We start from the raw sequence: 22,833 nt of genomic DNA, 5'->3' as shown, positions 1-22,833 counted from the left end.
GTTCAAATAAAAAGAAGTAGTTTCCTAGGAATGGTAAGAACCAATAAAATTTTGACATTTGGCATTTAAACCTATGGTGAAAGAATAATTCTAGGAAACTATGTCGGTTATAATGATGAAAAAGTAATTCTAGGAAACTATGACGGCTTTTGGTAATTTTAAATCTCAACCATTGATTGATATGATCTAATGGCTATGATTTATTCTTAGTATTCCTAGTAAACTACTTGTTTTTAGGATAACATTCCCCTATATATATATAATATAACAAATTTAGTTTCTTTTTCCTTACACACACACACACACACACACACACACACACACACATATATATATATATATATATATATATATATATATTTGTGTGTTTTTTATAAAAGAAAAGAAACTAAATTTATTTACCACTCGCTTAACGAACCAAACTATACTCAAAATAAATTTTCATCTAACTTTCCTTTAATATATATATATTATTATTTTATGTAATATTTATTTATTCTTCAATAACTAATATTTTATCTAATTGTTTTAATAATAATAATAATAATAATAATAATAAACTAATAAGTTGTTGATCTTACTTAAAACCCTCATCTCAAATCCTTCATAAGTCTTGTTATTATTATTTCGTTATAATTATTTAATACTATCAATCAACTAGGGACTTTTATTGTCGTATCCTAAGGAGCTTGCCTGCTTTTATTTTAATTTTATCGACATCTCGTTTTCGTTGACCCACTCGTTAAGGTGAGTTTGTATACCCCTTTTTTCATCTTTTATATTTTGTGGGTAGCATGTATACCTTATTCAAATTTACTTATGTTGTATCTCCACGTCTTCAAAACACAATTAAATATATGTTCATGCGTGATTATTGCATGCTCTATGTGCTAAATTGTTTATTTTATGTTTTGTGGTTGGTATCTCATCCCCATCTATTCTCATCTTGTACGATCATACATTTACCCAAGTACATTGATTTTGTATCAATAGGAACGAGTCCACATCTATTTAGTTATTTACACTTTCATTAGAATTGTAATACTCACCATTAACATATGAATTATGGTTTGTATATATATATATGTATATATCTCAATTAAAACTTATGTATAACACTATATTTGTACATGCTATAGGGCAAGTAATTGACATTGTTCAAGATCGAAGAAATTAGTTTTATCTTAGGATATTATTCAAAATACAAAAACATGATGTATTTTTTTCTTACTATTGAATTTTTGTACTTGTTTAATGTTAATGAAATTAAATAATTATTGTCGCTTTAAATAGTGTCTTTCGAGCTACCGTCCAATAAATACGTTACACCCCTGCATGTTCTGTCGCCTTTGATCAGGCGTGACATTATATACCGATTAGCCGACCTTAACGACCGAACTAGGTCGAAAACTTTGTTATACAGTGATTTTCAACTTTGTAACAACCTTAAAATTTTCCGACCTTTGTTTGAAAAATTCTTGGGTCCGTCACTGAATAAAGGATAAAACATATCATTTAATTGAAAATGATAGAGAAATGTTGTGATTTTTAGCGTAGTTTTAAATTTGAAGACGAAGAATGTATTGGGAATATACGTAATATTTTTAGAAATCTTTACATATTTTTAAAATAATATCAAATAAGAAATATTTTTTTTTTCAAATTTGGATTCGAATATTGAAAAACATTATCTGAAATACTAGATATCTAATTGTAAACATCCGTATCAACCTGTTTTGAACGAATGAATATCCTTTCAAGTACAGTACAAGAATAATTTATTTAATAACATATTTTGTAATAAACTATTTTAAAAATTGTTAATTTGAGAAATCAACACAAGTCGATCTCAGTCAATGATCTGTAGCTCAAGTGGTTGATAGAAGATACCCAAAGACTCATTTAAGAAATCAACACAAGTCGATCTCAACCACTTGTGATAAAATATGAATAAGGTTCCAAGTTAAGCTATAAGGTTTTCTCATCTAATACGATTTTCTTATAAAAGTGATCTCCGAGTCACACTCGAGAAATAAAGATAATTGAGGAGACCAATGGCACGTCGCTAATCTAAATGACGGTTTAGAAAATATAAAACACCATTGGATCTCAAATAAAATAGGAGTAGTGCTCAACTTAAGTTTGCTAGTGCTTCCACTCCTTATCTCTCCGTTTGTTTCTCACATACATAAAATAAAATAACTCTCTTCTTCTTCTTCACTGAATGCCGTTACTCTGTAAGTAAGTTTCACCTCCATTTCCCGTTACATTATGATTATTGTTATTACCACTTTTACCCTCTTAATTCGCCGTTGTTCTTGTTCACGAGCAATTTGTCAGCACCATCTGTTATAACTTTACACTGTTTTCTAAATCTGAATCTGAATCAAACATTTAGGTAAATTGAAATTTTTTACAACTAGTCTCTTGATTATTAGCTTTCACACTGAAAGGATCTGTCTTATGTTAGGTAAAAACTACTACTTTTAGGCATTTTAGGTGTAACTGTCTGTAGTATATGTGTTTCTTTAACTGTGTTAGGTAAATACTTTTAGGTAAATGCTATAAGTTTGTGGTTTGTTGATTATAGTTAATATAGGGGTGCAAACGAGCCGAGCGACTCTTGAGCTACTCGAGCACGATTCTATAAAATGCTCAAAACGAGCTGCCTTTTTTTGAGCTTGTTTAATTATCTATCCAGCCTTTTGTAATTTTAAGTTTGACCTCTTTTGGACTTTTATTTATTAACACATCACAGCCGAGCTCCAATCGAGCTTTGGCTCCTTTGAGGTACTAAACGTGCCTGAGCCCTTGTAAGTCAAAACGAGCCGAACTCGAGCTCGGCTCGATTCTATATAGGTTTTTCTATTGTTTCCTTCATGTGTATATCGACCCCTTTATTGTATGTAGTTCATTCAGTTAAATCCAATTTATTATACATGGTTAAGCATCAATGTTGTAGATTAGGTACAGGAATCTCAATTCATGTTTTTGTGGTTTGTAAAATTATGCTATCCTGATTAATTCTATCTACATATTTGGTACAATTCAAGGGGTCCCACCATGGGCCTTAACCTGTTTTATATGATGCTTTCCTTAATATCTTTTTTATGTGCTAAATCCATAAAAGTGTTTGTACTGATGAAACTTAATATGAAAATACATCAACTATAAAGATGTCAAAGTCAACTCAAGGAGTTTACTAACCGACATTATAAGTGTCTGCCTTCACATGATAATATAATATGTATCTCTCAAATGATCCAAAGTCATCTACTGGATATTTTGAAAATAGTGATGCCTTGCTTTTGGATATTGTTGACAATGCATGGATAATATAGGGGCGGCAATTCTAGACACAAAACGGAAATAACCAGGTTGTGGGTTGACATATCTAACCCGTACAAAAAAAAGTGTCATTTTTGGGTTAAGTTGTTTAATTAAATAGGTCGTGTTCGGTTTGACCTGTTTAATAGGGCCATGTTTTGTTTAGTTAAACGGGTCGTGTTCGGGTAGATCTGTCTAGTTAAACGGGCCATGTTCTGGCTGACCTGTTTAACCTGTTTTGTAAACAGGTTGACCGTTGACCTGCTAACCTGCTTAACTAAATAGACTAACCCACCAACCCATTTGATACGTTCAGATAAACGGGTTAACTGGGTGGTGTGTGGGTTATACGATTTGAAGTGCGTGTGGGTTAGGTCGATGTCTTTGACATGAATGAAAATATGGGTTTTAAATCTTAATCACATAGTTAAGTAACAATCCTGATTTTGAATTACATCTGGTTTTTACTTCCAACTTACCGTTATTATCTTTTTGTTGATTTCATTTCCTGTATCAGTATTCATTTCGTTTGACTTGAAGTGTTAACATTGTGAAGTATAGGATACTAGGATGGCAATAGGGGCTGATTGACTTCTTTGTTGACCATCCAAGCACCATGAAATTTGTACCAAAGAAGGGACTGAAGTCAATTGTGTCACTCTATTTGAAAGGAAAATCAGCACGCCCATTTAGTTTATTTCCAAAAGTGAAAGCAGATTATGGGGTGGGCAATACACCTGTTTATCTCAATGTGTATGACTTGACACCAATGAATGGATATGCATATTGGGCTGGTTTTGGTATCTTTCATTCTGGTGTGGAAGGTAATTTTGCTTTGTTAATTTATTTAGATTAAGGTTAATAGTTAATACCATAAAAACACTATTCTTTCTTACTTTTTATGGAAAAGATACTAACCTGTTTTTGTTAAAGATAGTCCTTCAACTTGTAAAAATAGACCAAAAAGTCACTAAACTAATTTGTAGATTTTAAAGTCTCTGAACTTGTCTAAAATGAAGGTACTTGTGAATACTTTATAAAAATAATAAATTGTAACTATTAAATTAGTCAAAATTGGATAGTGGCATTCAACATTTTGTTACACGTCTACCAATCCCATGCACACTTGATCGAGCCATGCATGACGTCCACCTGCATGTGGATTATTATTTAGTATTTGTTTTGATTATTTGTCTTTTACTTTGTCTTGTTATTTGTGAGGGAATAAAGGAGATCGTGGGCAATGCTTGGTTCTCCATGTTTGCATGTTCCAATTTAGTAGGAAAGTGGAAGTAGTGGTAGTTGTGATCTGTACCCTTTAAAAGGGAATTTCGTTTTGAATAATATTATGCATAAAATTGTTCCAGTTCTCCATTCTAGAACTCTTTCCTTTCTCTTCCTTTTTGCTTGAACCGATCTAACTCCATCAGTGGTATCAGAGCAGTGGTGATCTTCAATGGATACCCGACAGAAAGCTAGTGGGCAATTCCAACAACACACTCAAGAATCCATTGACAAACTCCAAGCCATGTTCGAGAAAATGATGGGGGATTACCAGGCCCTCCAAACCACCGTTCAAGCCATCCAACAAAACAACTTCCATGCTTCAAGCAGTGACCTGACCCATGGCCATAACAACCAACGCCACTTGAAACTCTTCTTGGCCCGGTTTGCAGGCGATGACCCGATTACTTGGCTGTTCCAAGCCGAATAGTTCTTCGACTACCAGAAGATTCCAGATGACGAGCACACCCAACTGGCCTCTCTCCACCTTGACGGCATAGCCATTCAGTGGTACAAATGGTACACAAAATTTTGTGGGCCGCTCTCTTGGGCTGAATTTTTTGCTGCTCTCCTTCACCGTTTTGGCCTGACCGACTTCAAAGACCCTTCCGGAGCCCTTTCCCGTCTCACACAGACGACGACTGTTTCAGCTTATCAAGAAGAGTTTTAGAATGGAGATTTGGAACAATTTTCTGCATAATATTACTCAAAACGAAATTCCCTTTTAAAGGGTACAGATCACAACTACCACTACTTCCACTTTCTTACTAAATTGGAACATGCAAACATGGAGAACCAAGCATTGCCCACGATCTCCTTTTTTCCATCACAAATAACAAGACAAAGTAAAAGACAAATACTAAATAATAATCCACATGCAGGTGGACGTCATGCATGGCTCGATCAAGTGTGCCCCGGAATTTATCTGAAGCCATCGGCATCACTTGCTTGGTGGAGGACAAACTGAACCTCCAGCGTAAACCTTTTTCCTCCTCTAAAACCCTAACACCCTCTGCCCCACCCACTTCGGCTAGCTTATTGGGCCCTAGCACATCCACACGTTTACCTCTATCGTCTTCTAATCCTATCCGCCGTCTTTCCGGCCAAGAGGCCCGAGCCCGTCGTGAAAAAGGGCTCTACTATTATTGTGGCGATCGTTATTCCCAAGGCCACAAGTGTACCGAGCCACAACTCTTAATGGCTGAAGATGTCCAGGAGACATCGGAGGAAAACCCGCCACCGTCCACCGACGACCACCAGGCTGAGATTTCCTTCCACGCCATCTCCGGGGCTCTCACTCCTAAGATTCTACGCCTTCCCGGGCATATTCAGAACAAGTAGGTGATCGTGCTCGTCGACGGCAGTAGCACCCATAATTTCATCGATCAAGCCCTGGTCGAGCGTTTCGGATTGATAATGGATAAAGATATTCCGTTCTAGGTTGTTGTTGGTAACCGTGAACATGTCTCTTGTGCCGGCCGCATCCGTGGGTTAACCCTAACGATGCAAGGGTATGTGATCACGTCTGATTTCTTTGTCTTACCCGTGGCAGCTTACCCTGTTGTCCTCCTCGGAGTCTAGTGGCTAAAAACTCTCGGTCCAGTCGAGATTGATTATGACAAGCTTACCCTTGGGTTCCACCTAGCCGGCTCCGACTTGGCAGCCTTACAGTTGCATGAAGCACTCCCCTTGCATGGCCCTGTTCTCCTGTTACAAATCAGCCTTGCCTCCACCGAGCCATCTCCCGAACCCACCCCTTGTCTCGAAATCCAACGGGTCCTCCATCGTTTTGAAACCGTTTTTCAAGAACCCACTTCCTTACCACCTAGACGTTCCCATGACTATAGTATCCCATTAGTTCCGGGAGCTCGCCCGATCACAAATCGTCCTTACCGGCAACCCTATCTTCAAAAGACCGAGATCGAACGCCATGGCAAGGAATTACTACACCATGGGTTGATCCGTCCGAGCCACAACCCTTTTTCCTCTCCTGTGCTCCTGGTTAAGAAAGAGGATGGTTCGTGGCGATTTTGTATCGACTACCGTTCCCTAAATGACATTACTGTCAAAGACAATTATCCTATTCCGGTTTTAGATGAGCTTCTCGACAAACTCCATGGTTCTCGTCTCTACTCCAAATTGGACCTCCGCTTCGGTTACCATCAGATCCGCGTGCGTGATGATGACATCCATAAGACGGCTTTTCTCATTTGACGACCACTATGAATTTGTCGTCATGCCATTTGCTCTCACAAACGCCCTGCTACGTTTCAGTCACTCTTGAATGACCTTTTTCGGCGTTATCTTCGTAAGTTTATATTGGTTTTCTTTGACGACATTTTAGTGTATTCCAAGTCTTTGGCGGATCATGTTGAGCACCTCACTATTGTTCTTGGCATTTTACAAGCCAATTGCTTATATGCCAAACACTCCAAGTGTTGCTTCGGGGTCCTGCGGGTGCATTACTTGGGTCATCTGATTTCGTCTGACCGGGTGGCGGTCGAACCCGCCAAGGTTCAGTCGGATCTATCTTGGCCCACACCGACCACTGCCAAGGGCGTCCGAGGTTTTTTGTGGCTGGTTACTACCGGAAATTCATCAAGGGTTTTGGGGGTATTGCCGCTCCGTTACACCAGCTGGTGGGAAAGGGTCCTTTTGTTTGGTCAGTGGACGCCGACCAAGCCTTCAATTCCTTGAAGGTGGCTTTAACCACCACCCCCACCTTGGGCCTTCCGGACTGGTCACTTCCGTTTACCATGGAGTGTGACGCAAGCGGGGTGGGAATCGGGGCCGTTTTGACCCAGAAGGGCAAGCCACTTGCTTATTTTAGCACACCCCTCAAAAGGATCCATGCTATCGTGGTCGACGTACGAGAAGGAAATGTTGGCTGTTGTGCGGGCGGTGCATAAGTGGCGTCACTATTTGCTTGGTCGACCCTTTGTGGTTAAAACTGACCGTATGTCTTAAATACCTGCTGGAACAGCGCATCACTACACCTGCACAAGCAAGGTGGTTTCCCAAACTATTGGGATTTGATTACACTATTGAGTACAAGAAAGGGGTCACCAACAAGGGGGCAGATGCTCTCTCTAAACTTCCAGAATATCACTTTATGGCTGTTTCCCATCCTTGTTCCACCATTTGGCAAGACATTCAGCAAGAGGTACGGTCTGACCCATTTTTTAAGAACTTATCTCCGGGTTCGGCTCGCGGGGTTTTAAAGCACTTGATCTTCCGAGATGGAGTTTGGTCTCAGAAAGGAGTTATCCTTTTGAGTCCAACACCCCCCTTAGTTGACAAGGTCTTAAATCTATGCCATGCATCGCCCAAAGGGGGTCACTTTGGGTTCCAAAAAACCTTGCATAAGGTTAAACAAACCTTTTGGTGGATCGGTCTTAAAGAGCAGGTTAAGAGCTATATCAAACACTGCCAAGTTTGCCAACGTTTCAAGTCTGATAGTATGTCACCAGCTGGCCTTTTGCAACCCTTGCCCATTCCGGAACGGGTATGGACGATATCAGTATGGACTTGTTGAAGGTCTTCCCAATTCTAAAGGGTTTACTGTAATCATGGTAGTAATCGATCGGCTTTCTAAATACATCCACCTTGTTCCCTTGCGCCACCCTTTCACAACTTCAACCGTGGCACAAGAATTTCTTGTGCATGTTGTTAAACTTCATGGTTTCCCCAAAACAGTGGTGAGTGATAGAGATAAAGTCTTCACAAGCTCCTTTTGGCAATCTCTGTTTAAACTCCAAGGCACTACCCTATGCATGAGTTCTAGCTACCACCCTCAAACGGATGGCCAAACCGAAGTGATTAATCGCGTCATCGAACCGTATTTGCGTTGATTTGCAGGTGGATTGGCTCCTTTGGGCCGAGTACAGCTACAACACCTCTGTTCATTCTTCTACAAAGATGATTCCGTTCGAGGTAGTTTACGGGCGTACAGCCCCTAGGCTTCTTCCGTACGTTCCAGGAACAACACAACATCAAGAGGTCTATGATTTTTTACGTGATCGTGAGGGCATTCTGCAACAACTTAAGAAGAATTTGGTTGTGGCCCAAAACCGTATGAAGATTCAGGCGGATAAGAAGCGACGGGAGGTTCATTTTTAATGAAGGTGATCTCGTTTTTGTTAAGCTGCAACCTTACCGCCAGATCACGCTTGCACAAAGGTCGTCTATCAAGCTGTACCCTTTAAAAGGGAATTTCGGTTTGAGTAATATTATGTAGAAAATTGTTCCAGTTCTCCATTCTAAAACTCTTTCCTTTCCCTTCCTTTTTGCTTGAACCGATCTAACCACATCACATTTTTGTAGAAAAAGTTTATACCATATTATTTTCTCCAATTTAAGAGTTAACACATAATTGTATTAGAGTTAAAAAGTCACTAAATTGATTTTTATATATCTAAACTCGTAGCCCTGCTTGCGGTGCGCACATATGATGTATATATGTGTGAACCCTCGGGTGGACAAAAGTGAAATTGCACTAATTTTGACGTTATTTTACTAATCTCGTGAAAATAACGTTAAAAGTGACGGACGGTTAATCAGGCATCATGTAGTGGCGTTGATAGCTGAAAGATAAGGGTACATGCACCGATCAGCCGGTGTCCTGATGATTGAGTGCTATGTGCCTTATGTCCAAGGCTTGATGCAAAACTACTATCGAGCCGGGGGTCTCACCGGAAGCAGCCTCTCTATCCCTATGGGGTAGAGGTAAGGCTGCCTACATCTTACCCTCCTCAGACCCTACCATAGCTTTGCTATTGGTGGGATATACTGAGTACGATGATGATGATGATGATGATGATGATGATATCTAAACTCGTCTAAAAACACGTTCTGGTGAATTTTTTTTTTTTTATAAATGATGGCTTGTTAACTACTAAATTAGTCAAAGTTTGAGAGTGAGACCCAACATTTTCGTAGAAAAAGTTTATACCATCTTGTTTTGTCCGATTTGAGAGTTAGTTAACAAGTCAATATAATTTTATTTCTAAGAGTACGTGCATTTTAGACAAGTTTAAGGGCTTCAATTTACGAAAATTAGTTTAGTTAACAAGTACTAATTTTTATAAATAAGGACTTGTTAACTTTTAAATTGGTCAAAATTTGATATGACATTCAACATTTTACTGGGTTTGTTTGTTATTATTTTGACAGTTATGCTGAAAAAGTTTTATATCATCTCCAGAGTTAACAAGTCATTATCTAAAACTTTTCTAAAAGTCATCTATTTAGACAAGTTTTGGGACTTAAATTTACCATTTGAGTGAATTTTTATTGTATTAAACAATTATGCGTTAGATTAACTGTATCTAACATCAATGGCTCTCAACAGTTCATGGTGTAGAATATGGATTTGGAGCTCATGAATATTCATCAAGTGGTGTGTTTGAAGTTGAACCTCGGCAATGCCCTGGGTTCAAATTTAGGAGGTCAATATTAATCGGGACCACGTGTTTGAACCCTGCACAGGTTAGAGAGTTCATGAAGCGACATGTGGCTAACTACAATGGTGATACATATCACCTAATAGTTAAGAACTGCAATCATTTTTGCAACGATATCTGTTACAAGTTAACTGGAAAATCAATCCCAAAATGGGTTAATCGGATGGCTAGACTCGGTATTTTTTCGTCACTTTTTACTTTTAATGAAAGTCAATTAGGGGTGTTCATCGAATCGATTTCTTCAATATTCAAATTGTGATTTTCACAGGTGAATTCGAATTCAAACCGAATATGGATTTAATTTAGTAAAACCTAGTCGAATTCGGAAAAAACTAATTAGGATAAAACGTCAATTCGTAACTCGATTCGAGTTAAACGCTATATATGCACGATCAGTACCAGTTTAGAACTTCTAAATAATTTAAGAATTTTAATAACTCTTAACTAATCATTTGATTTATTTATTTATTTTTATATATTTATTATTATATGAGGGTAGTTTTGTCATTGTTGATTATATATAAAATGACAAAATTGCCATAAAATAATATTAAATATATAAAATAAATAAATAAAATGATTGGTTGTTAGGAGTACTTGAGGCTCTTAAATTTGTTGGAGATCTAATTCGAATTTTCTGGTCGATTTTGTTCAAAACTCAAATTTATAACTTGATTCAAAAACCAAAATTTGAATTCGAATCATTCTCTAACCCACTTATAGTAGCTGAAAACCTAATTAAAAATTGGTTCACCTGGTTTTTCGAGTACAGAACACCCCGAAACTCCTCACCTCTACGATCTCTACCTACCCTGTATCTAAAGGCGTGAATGACTGACGCAATATACTAATGAATATGTCAATTTGAATTGTGTTTTCTTCAACCAGTCAAATCATAAAATCTATCTAAAAAGATAATAAATTAAATGGGTACCTTAAATAATTTTACCAAACCACGTAAATTGTTATTTTTAATAATAGTGTTAAAGTAATCTTAGTTAACACATTAAATAAAAGAGTGTGACGAAAACAAACGTGTTTAGTGTTTACCTGGTCTGACATGTTTTCATATCTACCAAAAATGACTCGTTTTAAGCAGAATCTGTCTGACACATTGTCTGCTGATGTTTCCATTGTAGGTTCGGTTTTTAGTTTTGTTTTACCGGATGCTCTTCGGGTTCCAGCTGTGGAACACCACGCAGTGCCCGAAAGTGAAACACAAAGACTTAGAAGTAACAGTTTTAGTTGTTTATCATCAATCTCCTCAAGGCAGAGACAATTGTCAACATCTTCATTGCTTCTTCAGTCTCCTTTGAAAAGCTGCTTACCCTCCTGCGAGTTGAAACGGTCTAGAAGTCATGTCCGGAATGGTAAGGGATGATGAAGTTCACTGCTGAAACATCATTTCGGTGTATTCTCTGGTTTTTCCTGAACAAGGTTTATCAGAAGTCTGACATTCACCTAAAATAACTGTAATAAAATGTTTCTGAGTTTACTTTATTTATATTAAAAATGGAATAATATAAGCATAAAGTTCTTGGGAAGTTTCTAAATGTATTCGCCTCTATTGTCGACGTAAATAATTGCAGCAAATGTCATAAAAAGGAATGCGATATTTGGACACCAAGGTGGTTATCAGGATACCATTTGAGGTCGTATAAGCCTATTCGAGTTGTATGTGCCAAACCTTTTTGTAGGCATATGTCAATGTGTGTTTCTATGCGTCGTATGGCTCTATACGAGCCGAATAGTTCTTAAGGGTTGTTATTGTATGTTATGTGACTAATGAACTGTACAACCTGAATAGGATCTATACAAGCCGAGTAGTTCTTAAATGATAAACTATACAACCCGAATAGGGTCTATACGAGCCGAATAGCTCATATCCAACGAAAACCTAAAAACCATATGTTTATTTTTTATCAATAATGCGTAAAATAAGATATTAAAATGTTAAGTTAGTTAAATGATGATGATACTTATGGGTCATATATACGTTATATGATTTGTATATGTATGATGTTTCTTAGATATATGAGTCGTATAGACTACAAAAGGCTACCATTATGTTCCCTCCTTACATGTGCCGTGCACGCATGGTCTATATGAGTCGTGTAGGTATTTACAGACACCATGGGGTGGTGTTTGTATACAGCATCCCTATTAGTGTACTTTAGATGAACATTATGTATTAACAATTTCAATATATTTTATTATAATAACTTATAAAATGTCTATTTTAGTCATATTTGTTCTAAATGTAGAATTGTTTATTTAGTTATTTCTTAGCTGGATATTTAACTAACTTTCAAGTTTTAATGATTTGCTTAAATTTCATTCTAATTTTTTTTATTTTTTTTATATATAATAACACATTATTTGAGTATCGGAAAAAGAGTGCACCAAAAGGCAATCCCAATCACCTTACTTGGATCTCCAATGATGCCCATGTTCGAATGTTGCCATCTCCACCATCTCAGAAGCCTCTTTTCATAATGTTCAAGGTACAAGCGCTCGTGATCTATGGGTTGCCCTAGAATGAACATATGCCCCACATGCATCTTTGAGGGAATACACACCCAAGATACAACTCTTGAAGATAGGAATGAACATAGATAAAATATCATCCGCCTATTAACCTTGTGCTCAAGAGTGTTTTGATTATCTTGCCAAACATTGTCGAACCACTCAAGGACAGTGAGTTTGTCATGCTTGTCGTCTCTACTAGAAGAGTATAATGGCCTCAAATCCACTCTTCTTGTATGTCAACTAGTATTAAGCACCCCCGCGTTGCGGTTGGGGGGCGTAAAACCATTAAAAATGTAACGTCGAAACATTGTATCGGACTCGTGAGTTGATAGATGTGTTGGACCCACGCTTCGTGGCAGGACTATAAACCGAATGAAAAGTATATGTAAAAACGTTCAACTACGCACACTTGTGGCGTGTTGTGAAATCCCACATCAGTTGGGAATGAGAATAAAGTCTCCTTTATAAAGATATGTATACATTCCCCATCATAACGTGTTTTGGGCGCTTATTGGTAGTGGATAAGAGGAAAACTCCACAATTAAGCGTGTTCTCGTGAAAGTAGTATTAGGATGGGTGACCTCCTTTGAAGTTTTCACCTGGGCAACCAAAATCAAATTCATGAGGCGATATTGGTACGTTTCGATTAAAGCGGACAATATTATGGTGCAGCGATAGCTGGGCTGTTGCAGATGGTATCAGAGCCAGGGCCGAATCAGTGATGCCGGGGCCTGCGAGGACGCTGGACCCCTAAGGGGGTGAATTGTGACATCCCATATCGGTTGGAGAGGAGAACAAAATCTCCTATAAGGAGATGAATACATTTCCCATCATAACGCGTTTTGAGCGCTTAATAGTAATGGATGAGAGGAGAACTCCACAGTTAAGCTTGCTCTGGTGGAAGTAGTATCAAGATGGGCGATCTCCTGCCAAGTCTTCACCTGGGCAACCAAAAGCAAATTTGTGAGATGATGGTGGTACGTCCCTGCCAAAGCGGACAATATTATGGTGCGGCGGTAGCTGGGCTGTTACACGTGTTAACATGAAAAATTAGACTGAAACGTAAAACGTAATAATAACTATGTCGACTCTCGACCGAAACATTGAACAAGGAAAATTAGATGTAAAAACATTGAACCGCACACGTTCTTTGCAACGTGTTAACTCAAATTTTAGACCGAAACATTAAACTGAAAATTTGTAAAAGATGAATAGTATTGGAGACCAAAGTTGAAAATGAAAAGTATTGAGTTAAAAATGAAAAATCGCTTGTGACAAACTTGGAAAGGATAAAAGGTATAGGGGCTAAATGTAAATTATGAAAAACATAGGGTTAAAAGTGAAAAGAAAAATATTGTAACACACTTGATGCATAATGTACAAATGTTTATGCATACAAAAGTTGCAAATTTTATATCTATAAATTCCCTACCTCTTTCAATGAACTTCATAGGCTACTAAGCAACCACGACTATATGATCGATAAGTCTTCTCATATTTCTAACGCTACCTATACTCATATGTTTACAGCTACCATCGTAGACCACACAATTGAGACACCATCTCAACGGTCTCAACTTCAAGAAATTCAACAAATATTCTCACAACTTGAGTTCCGGTAAAACACCCACAAGTGCAAATAGCCCTTAATCCTTATACAACCAATCATCGATAATCAATGAACAACTATTGTGTTCGTGACAACAATGACAACAGAGGTCATGGTAAAGGCAATAACAACAATAACCAAAACTGACCTGATGGTGGTTGTGGTCAAGACACCGTTTATGCCTCGTGTAATCAATGTGGTATTGGTCATATACCACTGTTTTGTCTATGCCACTGAGCCAACAACCCGAGAACCTTCACAACAATTCATATAAGCAAATGCCACATCTTTGGAAAGGCTCTGCCGACTTGAAGATTTTGTATTCTAACGAGACAAGATGCATGTTGTTTTTCTTATCCTATCTTATCTTGCTCTTCTAATAAAGTAAAATAATGAGGCTTATGTGCCAAATCCGCATTCAATTCTAGCCTAATTTTCCCTCATATTATTCTAATATTCTCATTTATCATAGCTATATATTGCATTATCTAGAGTAAATAGCATATCAGCACACATGGTATAAAATTGTTGATACTGAATGACGATAGGAATACTTGTGATAAAATAGTAAATGTGTATTTAAAAAGGTTTCTAAAATGTATAAATATGATTTTTAGAGTTGAGTTAAGTGTCATTTTAGTACATGTGGTTTGTCCAATTACGCAAATTTAGTATCGTTTTTGAATTTATTGCAAATGGCTGCTTCGGTTTTCTAAAACTTGTAATTTTGGTACTTTTATTAACCCCGTTCATTTTGTCCGTTAAGTTAGGGGTACTATGGTAGTTTTGTTATATTCTTTACTTTTTTCTTTTCTTTTAAAAGCCTTCCCTCTTTAACCTTTCATAACCCTAAAACTATTGCAACAAAGACAGACAACGACGATAGAATAAGCTAGGGTTGTAAAACATATTACGAGCCAAGGTCTAGCCGCTAACACGATACATCAATTACGTTACGAATACGAATACGTTAAAGGAATACTTCATTGATAACTTATGTATGAATACATTATGGTAGATACAATAAGGATAAGTTATGGAGAGGATCCGACATGGTAACAGTATGAATAACTTATGGCTTGGATCTCTCATTCAATGAATAGGATCAGCCTATTTATAGGCAAAGACCCCATTCGTTAAACAACACTAACGAAGGGGGTGATCTTCACGAATAGCTTCCTATACGTCAACTTAATCTCATTCGTTATGCCTCCATAACAAATGGGGATTAACTTAACGATTAAGCCTCCATTCGCTATACAGTCCATAGCGAATGGGCTTATAACTTAACGAATAGCTAGTCTATAAAGAATGGACCTCATTCGTTATATAATCCATAGCAAATGGGCCATTTTACATTAAATAAACAGACTAGACTATCTCTAACTTATTTGATCGCTACGTACACCAAATCATGCACTAAAAAACACCCCATTTTCCGTAGCTATCGAATACTTTAACCTTGAACATTTTAACTGCAAATCACCAGTCAAAAATCATGCACTAACAAGGGTTCTGATGACTGTTGTTAAAGTTTTCAGCAAAGACGATTTTCCGGCGAGTTTCAAGGTCACCAGTGATGGCGGTGAGGAAGGCCAATGGCTGTTGCCATATCTCCGGCAGCAGCAACGACGACATCAATTAAGCTCAGTTGGTGGCGATGTAGATGGTTGTAGCTGCTAGGGTTCCACCAACGTATCCGATAATAGTGGAGAAGAACGAGCAACGATAGGTTAGGCTGGTGATGGTTCAGGAAGAAGAGACGATGACGATGGAGTTCATACGAATGTTCTCCGGCAACCTAGTGCGTTCGCCGGCGAGCTAAAGTAGTTTTTGGCGGTGGACTTCCGGTGGGGGTGACTATCACTGGCTTTCATTTCAGATACCTACTATATGTATCTTCATCAATTTTAACAATTTCAGGTTTCATACTAAAAAACCCTAAATCAATCAAAGGTGCTTCAAATTTGTTTCAACTTTTGAACAATTTTGCTTAGAATTCATTGAGTTAAATGACTAACTTCTTCAATTTCATATTTTATAGTCGACAAGTTTGTTGAAGCTCTGATTTGCTGGAGCTCCGTTTATGAAACATAGTAATAACTTTGCACTTCTAGAGTTCTTCGATCTTCATTTCAGATTATTTTTCTACTATACGGGAATTTTATGAATCGATGATTGATCGTTGCAGATGTGTAAGGTTTTTGGAATATGAAAGTTTAAAAGAGGGCAAAGGCATTTAAAAAAGAAAAAATAAAGAGAATTACGAAATTTCCAAAGTACCCATGACTTAACGGACAAAATAGATAGATTCAGAAAAAAAATACTAGCATTGCAAGTTTTAAAAAACTAAATAAGCTATTTGCAATAAATGCAAAAATGATGTTGAAGTTGCGCAATTGGACAAACCACATGTACTAAAATGACACTTAACTACTTACAGTTCTTATTCTTTGTCCTATATATTTTATTTCTTTTTAATCTTTAATTTTTCTCATTTATTTCAAATAATGGACCTTATTTATTTTATCATTTGACATATTTAGTATAATACATGAGTTCAAAAACTAGTGATATATATAGATTCACCTTGTAACTAATTATTCACACAATATATTCTCTTATTATTATCGAATAAATATTAAGTGTCATTTCAACCATGGTTAGGTAAAGACTTTTGTCTTTGAGAGTGAAGATCGGGGTTCAAATTTTGGTATAGAGTGAAGTACGAGTAGTGATAATTTTTTATTTTTTTTAACGGCATGGGTGTGTACAGTTGTTAAAAAAAATAAATAAATATTAAGTAAATTTCAATTTAAGATCAAAATTAAAAAGGGATGGGAAAATTTCTAAAATGGACCTACTTTGGTAAGAGATTCCACTTCTGTCCCCTAAATTTTAGAATTCCAAAAATCCCACCCCCCCAATAATCTTTGACGATGTGTTAGGAAATCTAAGACATCTTTGACAACTTGTTTGTAAAACACATCGTTAAAGATGCGTTAGACCCCCTAACACATGTCAAAGATGCGTTAGACTTCTTAACACATCGTCAAATATGAGTTAGGTATCCAAACACATGTTCAACGACGTGTTAGCATCTAAAACACTTAGTCAAAGACGTGTTAGCCTCTTGTTTTTTTCTTTTTAATATTATACTAATATAACTAATTCTACTTATATTTGTTTTTCTTATAACTTTTAATATATAAAGTTTTATATTATTTCGAATATACTGATGCGACATGCTTATTTTTATCTAAGGACGACATAAACTTACTTAAACCGGAGCCGTGTCAAATTAATATTGAAATGTTCATAAATTTTGAACACACATGATTTTAAATAAAATTTATGCCAACATATAGATAAAAATAAACATGTTTATCGATATATTCGAAATAATATAAAACTTTATATATTAAAAGTTGTAAAAAACAAATATAAGTAGAATTAGTTATATTAATATAATATTAAAAAAGAAAATAAGAGGCTAACATGTCGTTGACCATGTGTTTGGATACCTAACTCATCTTTGACGATGTGTTAGGAAGTCTAACGCATCTTTGACGTTGTGTTAATAAGTCTAAGCATATTTGACTATGTGTTTTACAAACATATCGTCAAAGATGCGTAAGATTTCCTAACATATCGTCAAATATGAGTTAGAGTGGAACATTAATGGAATTCTAAAATTTGGGGGACAAAAATGAAATCTCTTCTAAAGTAGATCCATTTTAGAAATTTTCCCAATTAAAAAACAATTGAAAAAATTATGATTTGCCTTATTGTGTAATATCAGGTGGGCGCAGTTTGAACCACTGATTCTTAAATTGCGCGTATTGAACCACTGGAGTTTCTAGACGGGCTCAGTATGACCCCTACCGTTAGTTGACCGTTGGTTGACCTGTGTAATTAGTGGTTAATGACCAATATACCCTTCATCTTCTTCTTCATTTTCATCATCAGCATTCAACATCTACCAAGAACCCTAACACAAACTCAGGAAATCTCCGACTAAGAACCCTAACCCGAACCCAGAAAATCTCCGGCTAATTAAATTCATACAATTAAATACAATAATAACTAACATCTTATACACAAAACACATAAATTAACATCATATCTAGAATCCAATTAGAAAGCTTCAAAATCATAAACCAACATCAACTTTGGTGAGATATGAAGAGGGGTATGGAGATTAGATTGGTGGTAGAGATGATGGTGATGATGAATATGGTGGTTAAGAGAAAATGTTTTTAGATTTGACTTTTGATTCCAGATTTGAAAGATGGTGGTGGAGCAGTGGTGACCTCATCTAGAGCACCACCACTGTATTGAGTTCAGCCGGAGATAGGTTTCCAGCAGCAGCGACAGAAAGGAGGAGGAAGAAGAAGAGCAGAAGGTGGGTTTGTGTTTGCATAATGGAATTGGATAATGGGTTTGTGAAATTGAAGTGGGTTTGAGGGTTTAGGTTTAGTTTGACGGTGAATTGGCTGAGATTGTGAGCATGTTTTGTGATTTGTTACTATCAGTGTTATTATTATTGTTATTTAGTATTATTATTATTATTATTAATATTATTATTATTAATAAGAGATTACCATAATGCCCTTGCTATCTAACGGTCAACGCTTGGTCAACTAACAACGGTGGCTTATATCGGCATTCTGAAAACAACATGGGTTCAATACGCGCAATTTTAGAATCAGTGGTTCAAACTTCGCACGACCATATTACACAGGGAGGCATATCATAATTTTTTCAAAAATATTCCGTCAACAGGAATGAATCATCTCCAACCATTCTCTTTTTATCCTACCGAGAAAAGTTGAGATTTTAAAACATAAAAAACCAACAAGTGGATGACTGATTAAAGTACATGTGATTTCTAGGATTTGCCTCACTTATGGGAACATGGCTTTTCCTTTTGTCTCTTTTGACTTAATCACACTGGATAATCTAATTATTTGGTACGTAGCACTGCACCTTCAATTATTGGTGAAACAAATCATCAATTTAATACCATAATCATGTTATTATACATGTTAACACCGTAATCATGTTATAATATAGGCCCATTTGTTGTATAGTCCTATTTTTTTACATAAATAAAAAGACGCATAATTTGATTAAAAGAGCAGTTGTTAGTTAACCATGTGTTGTGGTGTGCTATCGACTTACCGTGATAGAGGAGTGTGCCACGTGGGCATCAAGCTCACACAAACATATATTTCCTCTCTCAAAGTGAGTGTAAAATGAGTTTGGTTGTGAAAATTTTATCCGTGAAAGTAAATTCAAAAGAAGTGCTTGTTTTCTAATAAAGTTTATTATATTTGATCATATGGTGAAGCCAAACACAAAGAAACATGTGGCGTTCCTTTCACACCCACCTTTCAAGCTTTTTCCAACTTTAACACCCCTTAAATGATAGTGGGTATGATCACCCTTCTGCCTAGGCGCCTCTTATGTGACATGCCTTTCACACTCCTCTTTCACCGATCATAACACATGGTCTAACAAACTAGTGCTACAATTTCAATAAATCAATCAAGCCCTTTATATCCTATTGCATAGCACGCTATCGGTAGGGTCAGGGGAGGGTGGGATGTAGGCAAGTCTTTCCTCTATCCGTGAAAATAGAGAGGCTTCTTCCAGAGAGACCCCCGGCTCATAAAGCTACATACATGTAATCAGAGTAAACATACATCCTACAAGCAAAAACACTTAGCAGTACATATATAGCAAACTACCAAAAAAGCAAGGAATCTGTAACCTACTAAGAATAGAACATAAGAATCAAAAAGCAGCATCAAAACAAAATATATATATAAACAACAGGAGCAAGGCTAGCCAACTAGACTCTAAATAGAAACTAGTGCTACAAGAATGGTTTAAATAGAATAATGTATAACTATAAATTAAAAAAAATAGTCTTTAACCCTTGGAATGATTATAATCTTTATTATAAATCCAGATTGTTCTTCTTTGGGTCAGCTTGCTTCATTTAGTACAAAACCATCTCTAGTGGGATGCCCGCTTGACGTTCTTTGACAAACATCAAAGTGAAGAGATATAGAGAGAAGAAAATTTATAACCAGGTTTGAGATAAGATGAAAAATATGATAAGAGAAGAGATAAAAACACTTTTGCACAATGTCTAGATAATAGAGTATTTTAAACATTCATGAGAATAACTAAACCAGAAAATCAAAAATAAAAAATCATAACAAAATTCATGAGAGCTTCACCCTTTTCTAACATAGATTAGGAAGAAATTAAGTTGCATGCTAAACTACTAATCTCAAAATCACTACATGATCTTCAAAAACACCATTATCACTTTGCAATACCGGTTCCAAGAGTCAGCTCAAGATCATCCATACCCACATCATGGATCCTTTCGCCTTCCCATGCATTCACTCCACCATTCTCAAATCCAACTTCTACTACCCCTTTCCCTTTATCCAAACCCGCATCCACCAGGTGGAATGTCGGTGAACCGGGGTTCATCACCATAGGCCCATGGTCTTGGAGCCTCCCCCATGGGCAAGACTCAATGGTGGAGCCACCCGACTCATCACATTCGTGTATGGTCATGGGTTTGAATGACCGCTGATGCCTTGTAGGGCTCGTGGGGGCAGAACAGGAAATCATAAAATTTGGCAAGTTTAGTGAGGACATTGTTTGCTTGGTCAAGGACTCCCAAATGAGATTGTTGTGTTGGGGATTCTTTGAATTTGGGGATGGGATTGGAGGGGTTACAGGGGCACTGTTTGATATTCGAAGCGGAGGGAGTGATGATGGAACCGGATCATGAAAAAAGGTGAACCGGTTGTTAGTTGGGCTTGTTACTTGGGAAGAACATGGTGTTGTGTTGGTTGATATGTTTCTGATGTCAATGGAGGGAAGTGGTGGCTTGGATCCCTGCAAAATCGAAATTTCATATTATTATTCACAAATAATTGAGCTTATCATGTGATTTTGTCACATTCAGACACCCGAATCAATATTTTTATATCTCAATTAGGGTGTAGATTTCTAACACGAATTAAGATATATGAAACCAAACAATACACATACATACACAGATTAACATGAGCACGAGCCATTTAACCTGATTTTTTGAATTTAATTTTTCCCTAACTATACTTTAAAACTACAATTTACAATAAAAGGTACTAACATATATAACAGAATACAGAACCTTTTGTTTTTGTCTTAAGTTTTGAATACAGAGATTATGTACCCAACCAACTTAATTTATAGCATAAAACACATTTAAAAGGAAAAAAAAGGCATGAACCTTACATGAAAACACATTTATTTTTTAAAACGTGTTTTAAAAAAGATGTAATATCTATGTTTCTATATAATGAGATGCTTTCAAGAGCTTTACATTTCCAAAAAAAAAAAAAAAAGAAAAAACAACAAACGTGTTTCATGTCATAAAGTAAATTGATTGGGTATTTTAAAGTTAAAACTTTAGTAGAAAATTTCACATAAATGCTTTTAAATAATTTTGTATTGATCAACCATAATATTGCAAAATTGAAGTATAACTTGAAAAAAAAACTAATAATAAAAAATCAGGTTACATGGTTTGTGACTTTTGTGTTCGTATCAACACGTGAATATGTCTAACATGGTTTTCGGGTTCGTGTTAGGTATTGGGTTGGTCCCGCGAACGGCCCGTTTACCACCCCTAAATTCTTAAAGCTTGATCACTAATGAACTAGAAAAAAAAATAACTCTTTCTGCAAATCCAGACATCACAGGTATAGATAGATCCACATATCAAACCCAAAAATCAACATAAAAACCTAACCGATTTAAAATTTCCATCACTTTTTCACAAATCAAAGACATGAAAAAACCATCTAACAACAAAAACCAAACCCGAAAAGCGCAAATCGGAGTTCATTATAAACCCCTAGATCCAACCAACAAAACCAAAGTCATAAATGAAACAATCAAAACCAACATACCTTGCGAAATGTAGTACCATCCGGAAGAACAACCCAGCCAGCTTCTCTGCACAAAGCCTTCAAAACCTCATTATTATCGCAATGTTTCGGCAAATCATAGTTCCCTTGAGCCCTCAACCCATTGTAGATGTTAGCTGCAATGGCTCTCCTCCGTCTCTCTCTCCTCCGATTGTTTTCTCTCTCTCTCCACGACGGTTTCCTCCTCCCTCCGCCGCCAACCTCCGCCGCAGCGGATGATGATCCACCTGCTTCCCACATTGTTTCTTTTCTATCTCAATGCATAAAGTGAGATGATATGTGTGTGTTTATATGTTGAGATTTGTGAAATATGTGTGTGAAGTGTCAAATGTTTGGAAGTTGATGTGTGAATCTTTGACGTCAAAAGTGTTAGAGAATCATGTGTTTGTAAGAATATGTGGAGCTTTATTTACTTTATTGTCTGCCTGCTGGCCATCAATGATTTCAAATCATTGTAGCCGTAGATCTCATCTTCATTATTGAATTAATGATTCATGTGTTAAACTGGCTGGATGTTATCATTTATTTAGAAAAATATTAAATGCTGATAGTATAAAGATATTAGTATTAATTAATACTAAATTAAGAGTTTTTCATTATGTATTACTACGATAAA

At 36.5% G+C, this 22,833-nt stretch overlaps 2 protein-coding genes across 2 annotated transcripts; one reads left to right on the top strand and one right to left on the bottom strand.

Moving 5' to 3' along the window:
- Nucleotides 1–2,164: 2,164 nt before the first annotated feature.
- Nucleotides 2,165–11,758, top strand: LOC143621010 (deSI-like protein At4g17486). The gene is made up of 4 exons (XM_077092548.1): nucleotides 2,165–2,237; nucleotides 3,884–4,151; nucleotides 9,962–10,249; nucleotides 11,213–11,758. The coding sequence occupies exons 2-4, from the start codon at nucleotides 3,944–3,946 to the stop codon at nucleotides 11,452–11,454; spliced, it is 738 nt and encodes a 245-aa protein (XP_076948663.1). The 5' UTR covers nucleotides 2,165–2,237; nucleotides 3,884–3,943; the 3' UTR covers nucleotides 11,455–11,758.
- An 8,597-nt stretch (nucleotides 11,759–20,355) lies between these two features.
- On the bottom strand, nucleotides 20,356–22,457 carry LOC143621003 (protein BRASSINAZOLE-RESISTANT 2-like). The gene is made up of 2 exons (XM_077092542.1): nucleotides 22,200–22,457; nucleotides 20,356–21,138 (listed from the first exon to the last, which is right to left on the bottom strand). The coding sequence occupies exons 1-2, from the start codon at nucleotides 22,455–22,457 to the stop codon at nucleotides 20,551–20,553; spliced, it is 846 nt and encodes a 281-aa protein (XP_076948657.1). The 3' UTR covers nucleotides 20,356–20,550.
- Between the last annotated feature and the right edge of the window lie 376 nt (nucleotides 22,458–22,833).

Source organism: Bidens hawaiensis, unplaced genomic scaffold (genome assembly GCF_021521415.1).
Source record: "Bidens hawaiensis isolate Kalapana, Puna unplaced genomic scaffold, B.hawaiensis_p1.1 tig00002759_1, whole genome shotgun sequence".
NCBI classification, from domain to species: Eukaryota; Viridiplantae; Streptophyta; class Magnoliopsida; order Asterales; family Asteraceae; genus Bidens; species Bidens hawaiensis.
The sequence above is the reverse complement of the archived record's forward strand: the minus strand, read 5'-3'. Positions and strand labels throughout refer to the sequence as shown.